The sequence below is a fragment of the Lactuca serriola genome, chromosome 5 (genome assembly GCF_051521515.1).
Source record: "Lactuca serriola cultivar US96UC23 chromosome 5, Lser_US96UC23_V15, whole genome shotgun sequence".
Classification (NCBI taxonomy): domain Eukaryota; kingdom Viridiplantae; phylum Streptophyta; class Magnoliopsida; order Asterales; family Asteraceae; genus Lactuca; species Lactuca serriola.
The window spans coordinates 241598416-241604169 of NC_136412.1; the positions used below are offsets into that span (position 1 = coordinate 241598416).

Below are 5754 nucleotides of genomic sequence, written 5' to 3' on the forward strand. Positions count from 1 at the left end.
ATTTGATAATTATTTATATTTAATAAATCTTCAAATTTGAAAAATGAAAAATTAGGGAAACCCTGATCCGGCAAGCTTACATCGTGAGTAGCGATTAAAGGTTTTTTCAATTACGAATTTTTCAATATTTCTTCTTTCATTCAATTTCAAACAAGCATTTACAGAAAATATGGATCAGGGTGAATGTAATTATGAACCAATGACTATGATACCATTGTTGGGTTTGTTATGCATCAAACACACTCAAAACTAGGTAGCGGAAAAATCAAACTATGATATACTTAACTGTACATGCACCTTAGGATCTATGACTTCATACTAATTACAGTTACCATATGAAAACATAAAAACATAAAGAAGAAAAACATATCTCTTATGTAGCCCTTTAATTTCCATGCTTGAGATCTTCATCCTCCACGAAGTTGTTTGGATGAAAGGACCCAAACCAGAATCCCTTTAATGGTATCACATCCAATGACACCAAAAAGTTGAATAATAAAAAATAACTAGGAGAATGTCAATTTTACAAACCCTAAGAGGGTTAAAAATCATCCTTATGGGGGGGGGGGGGGGGGGAAGAAGAGTTGGCGAAACTTCACGCAAATGTGCAAGGAAGAATGAAATCCCTAAGGCTCTATTTATAGCTTGGATCCCTTTTTAGGTGTTGTACTTCTTTCAATGTGGGATGAAATACCTAGAACGAAATTCACTCATTTTCACATATAGGATGGAGCAAGTTCCATCCAACCCTAATTCTATAAAGGTTCTGGAACAGACCTGCTTAACCTACTATTGATTAATATATATTCAACAATTTAATTAATTAAACTGTTAATTAATTCCCAAAATAAATTTCCAAATAATTATTAACCATAATAATTAATAAACCAATTTCTCATTTATTTATTCTATTCAATTTGGTTCTCGAGGGCAAACCAACAGGACCGTGTTATTATCAGAAATATTACTAATAGTTAATGAATGTGAACATTATTTCCAACACTTGCACCATCCGCTTCTTGTGTTATAATAACACAAAATATATCTATATTATGTATAAAAATAAGTATTTTTATAAACGTTTTATATAATCGGTTCGTTTCGGTTTTATCAAACTCAAAACCGAACCCAACCCGAAATTTCCAGTTTTTAAAAAATCTAAACCCAAATTGTCGATTTATGCTTCACTTTCGATTTTGTCAATTTTTGTCGGTTTTTGGGTTTGATTTTGTTCACCCCTAATTAAAACTAGGTGTTCCTTTTTTTGATGTGATCATGTTGTGGTGCTCCTCTACCACTACGTCATGGTCACAAAAAACCTTATCTTGAAAGTCTAACATGATATAATCTCAAAAGAAACATATCTGAAATGGGTGTTACACTCTTAAAAGACCATGCTATAAAACTTGAAAATGCATGCAATAAAACTTAAAAACACCATACATTGGGCTATGAACCTATGGTTGATCCGTTATCAAATAGATGGACGCCTGGACCCCTTTGGCCTTTACATATGATCCAAAATTCCAAATTATAAATTACACAAAAGGTAGGAGTACAAATGTAATTATGGAAGGGGAGGGGAGCAATATGTAACTTGTGGGCATTAACAACATTATTACAAACTGACGACGTGTTCCCATTGACTGACTTTGACTTTTTAGCACCTGTTCTCCAACGACACTCTCTATCCCTCATAAATCATAGTTACTGCAGTTACCCGCTTTGTCCTTCCCTTCCCTTCTTCCTTCCTCCATCGATCTCCACCACCGAAGCATTTCAACCCGTCTAACACTGTCTCTTGCATTGTTTCACTAAACCTTGTGAAGAAAACCCCCAAATACTTACATGCTAACCTCTTGCTTCGTTTTTTCGATCTAGCGTTGCGGCGATGATTCTGCCCTGATTTTAGGGGTTTTCAGACTTGTTCCTCGACTCCGCCGTAACCACTGTATGTCTATTAGTTTGTTCGTATTAGTAAAAAAATTTGTCCAACAACTTGAACAACTGAAAGCTTTTTCAACAATTTCGTTTTTCTTCTGTTTTGCTGTTTTTTTTTTTTTTGTGTTGTTAAATTAGCAATGCTGTTGTGTCTTTGATGGTTTCGGATTTTGAAGGTCTGTTTCAAGCATATAAATAGGTTTGGTGAAAGGTGAAATTTTTGACATTTGAGCGTTTGTGAATTGCTTTGGTATTGTCACATGGGTATGGATTTTGTGAAACAGTTATGATTACGCCATTGATTAAACTTAGGTTTTGTTAGGTAATGGAGGGAAAGCTGATCCATGTAGCAGGAATTTTGCTTCTTTCTGCTTGCTTCGTGCTTCAATTTGGAAGTTTGAACGCGGTATGTTTATAGAAGCACCACCTGAGAGATAAACTAAGAAGTTTAATTTGAATTATAATACACACATTTAAACTTTACATGACACTCTTCCTGTTGTAGGTTGCAAATGATTCCTTTCTGGTAGCATCTTCTCATAATGAAAGCCGCATAGAAGGTAAGTCGATTTGTTTACACTAATGACAGCAAACATACAAAAATTTTATTTTACCAAATCATTCCATTGGATGTATTGAATGCGAGTTTCATTTCCACCCTTATCTCCAAGTTAAACTTTTCATGCTTTCATTGTTGTCATAACTTAACTTCCCCTCAATACAATCATGGATTCATGTGGGATTTCCACTTTCTCTTTGGTTATGGTTTCCTCTTTCAGTTCATATAGTCATATACTCTATTAACTCTTCACCATACAAACATTAGTAACGATGCAAATTTGAACATGGGATCTTGTGAGTGTAATTTATGAAGTCCAGTTAGGGTTTACTGTGGGAATTTCTAACCTTCAACAATCATAGTAACCTCAACTTTCTATGACAGTATGCCCTTCTGGTTGGGTCAAGGGACCAAGTAATAGAATATGTTATAAACACATTGAAAACATTCAGCCTTGGAATGAGTCAGAAAACAGCTGCAGAAGTTATCATGGCCACCTTGCAGCATTAACATCATCAGCAGAATTGAGCTTTGCACAACACTTGTGTAATGAGTGTTGGGTTGGTGGCAGAAGCACAGACACTATCATTGGACACCAGTGGACATGGTCTGACAAATCTTATAACTGGAATCAAACTCTCATTAATGTCCTCACACCAGATCTCAAGTCCATTTGCACCAATTCATCATGCTTCTACAATCACAATAATGACTCAGCATCCATGTGTACTATATTGACCAATAAAACTACATCTCTTGTTGCCAACACATGCAACATATCTCACTCTTCACTATGCATGATTGTTACAGGTTTGAAAAAAAAAAAAATTTCCCCTTGATTTCTTTTTTCTTTTGTTGGTTGAACTTTTAATACTAATCTTCCCCCTTATTTTCCAGATAACAGATGTCAACATATGCATTGCCACAAGGAATATCTGATCATACTTGCTATTGTGAGTGGATTGATTCTCTTCACAACATTTGCAGTGGTGATATGGCTCCTTGTGTATAGGCGTAGCAAGAGGCGCCGAAAATCTCGGAAATTATCTAATCCTGCTGAGCTGGCATTAGTTCCTCCATCATGGAAAATCTTCACACGTGAAGAACTGAGGTCGATTACAAAGAACTTCAGTGAAGCTAACCGTCTTATAGGGGATGCCAAGACAGGTGGCACGTATAGTGGGGTTTTGCCTGATGGGTCAAGGGTGGCAGTGAAAAGGCTAAAAAGGTCAACTTTTCAAAGAAAGAAAGAATTTTTTTCAGAGGTTGGAAGGGTAGCAAGGCTTTGTCATCCGAATTTAGTGCCTGTGAAAGGATGCTGCTATGATCATGGTGATCGATACATTGTGTATGAGTTTGTAGTACATGGGCCTCTAGATAGATGGTTGCATCATATTCCTATGGGTGGTAGGAGTTTGGATTGGACCATGAGGATGAAAGTTGCCACTACTCTTGCACAGGGAATCGCGTAAGTGAATCTAAAGCCCCATTTGTTACACAGAATAGAAAAGAACAGATGTGGTTTTGTACTGTGTTTGGCATGCATTGAACTAGAATTGAAACACGCGTCAATGGGACAAAATTTGCAATTTTTTTTTGTCCCACCCAAAAAGGTGGAATGAGATGGGACACGGATCCGCTCTTGATCTTTTGTTTGTGCAAAAGACGTAAATGCCCTCCTCGTCTTTCTCATTAGGAATATCCCTAGAAAGTTTGTCTAGTCTTGTCCTATCTTTTGCTGTGTTGGGTGCACGAGACAAAACTGGGTTGGACTGTACAATGCATGCTAAACACAGTACAAGTACAAGGCTGTCATATTTCTCGATGTTTCTACTATTTTTTTATTTATAATTGCTCGCCTTTCTAATGATTAAAAGAATAAAATCAGGTTCCTACACGACAAAGTAAAGCCACAAGTAGTCCACCGTGACATCCGTGCAAGCAACGTACTTCTAGACGATGATTTTAACGCGCATCTAATGGGAGTTGGATTATCAAAATTCGTACCATGGGAAGTGATGCACGGTAGGACCGTGATGGCAGGTGGGACCCACGGTTACCTTGCTCCAGAATTTGTCTACAGAAACGAGCTAACCACAAAGAGCGATGTCTACAGCTTCGGGGTTCTTCTACTCGAAATAATAAGTGGTCGGAGACCGGCTTCTCAGGCGGTTGACTCGGTGGGTTGGCAGAGTATTTTCGAGTGGGCCACCCCACTGGTTCAATCACACCGGTACCTCGAGCTTCTTGATCCCGTGATTTCTGCATCTTCTTCCACTTCACCTTCTAAAATACCGGAAGCTGGTGTGGTTCAAAAGGTGGTGGATCTTGTGTATTCGTGTACACAACATGTACCATCGATGAGGCCTAGAATGTCACATGTGGTCCATCAGTTACAGCAGTTGGCAGCTTAGTTTAGTTTTTGAATCGGGGAATTTAAATTTTCGTATTTGTCAAGAAAATTGTGTGCAAAAAAGTATGTATGATGGCATTGTACTTGTAGCATTAGCAGATTAAATGCGATTATTGTCATCGAATTTTAGTGAAGGACTATTTATATAATGAAATATGAAGACAGATGAATTTGGCTGAAATTGGTAATGCATTCATATTTCGACATTTTGGGCCCATTTGTTTGTTTCTTAGCAAGGCCTCCTTCGTTGATGATTCGAACAGTAAGGTATGTTTGTTACGTGGGTTATGAAATAACATGATGTACACTTATATTGTGTTCACATTCATTGGACTCTAATTGTGATTGTGAATTTGTGACTATGTCAATAATACAAAAAATGCGAACACAAAAAGATGGAACAACACAAGGTATAATCTCGTTACAAATGATCATTGAAGATAACCCAATCATGTCATGTGCAGTGTGTATTAAAATAGAGAAGGAGAATATCGTTTTCTTGTTATTAAAAGTTGAAACGGATACACGATTATATACTAGGATAAAAGAGTCCTAAACATATCAAATAGCTAAAAATTAGGAAGTAAAGAGATAAACACTAAAGAAGATAATGACAATCTCAATTTACTCCCTCTCAAGTTGGACTGTGAATACCACAAACATCCAACTTGCCTCCAAGAAACTTGAAATGATTTGCACCAAGAGCTTTAGTAAATATGTTAGTTGTTTGAAATTCAGAACGAACAGCGAAAGTTTTTTTCTCTCCATTATCGATCCTTTCACGAACAAAATAACAATTCATCTCAACATGTTTTGTTCTTTCATGGTAAACAGGATTCAC

The 5754-nt window shown here is 36.9% G+C and overlaps 1 protein-coding gene across 3 annotated transcripts; it reads left to right on the plus strand.

The window, feature by feature from the left end:
- Positions 1–1646: 1646 nt before the first annotated feature.
- On the plus strand, positions 1647–5094 carry LOC145053844 (protein kinase family protein / C-type lectin domain-containing protein). Of its 3 annotated transcripts, XM_079001952.1 has the most exons (7): positions 1647–1951; positions 2080–2152; positions 2264–2347; positions 2447–2501; positions 2885–3310; positions 3398–3968; positions 4389–5094. In XM_079001952.1, the coding sequence occupies exons 3-7, from the start codon at positions 2267–2269 to the stop codon at positions 4912–4914; spliced, it is 1659 nt and encodes a 552-aa protein (XP_078858078.1). In that variant the 5' UTR covers positions 1647–1951; positions 2080–2152; positions 2264–2266; the 3' UTR covers positions 4915–5094. The 3 variants fall into 3 exon arrangements, with proteins under 3 accessions (XP_078858078.1, XP_078858079.1, XP_078858077.1); XM_079001953.1 differs by lacking the exon at positions 2080–2152 and having other exon boundaries at positions 2254–2347; XM_079001951.1 differs by lacking the exon at positions 2080–2152.
- Positions 5095–5754: the final 660 nt, after the last annotated feature.

Excerpts from the sequence above, each read along its gene's own strand:
- LOC145053844 (XM_079001952.1), top strand. The coding sequence starts at position 2,267 with ATGGAGGGAAAGCTGATCCATGTAGCAGGAATTTTGCTTCTTTCTGCT. Across the intron at positions 2,348-2,446 it reads AATTTGGAAGTTTGAACGCG|GTTGCAAATGATTCCTTTCT; the intron begins GTATGTTTATAG and ends TTCCTGTTGTAG. Across the intron at positions 3,969-4,388 it reads ACTCTTGCACAGGGAATCGC|GTTCCTACACGACAAAGTAA; the intron begins GTAAGTGAATCT and ends GAATAAAATCAG.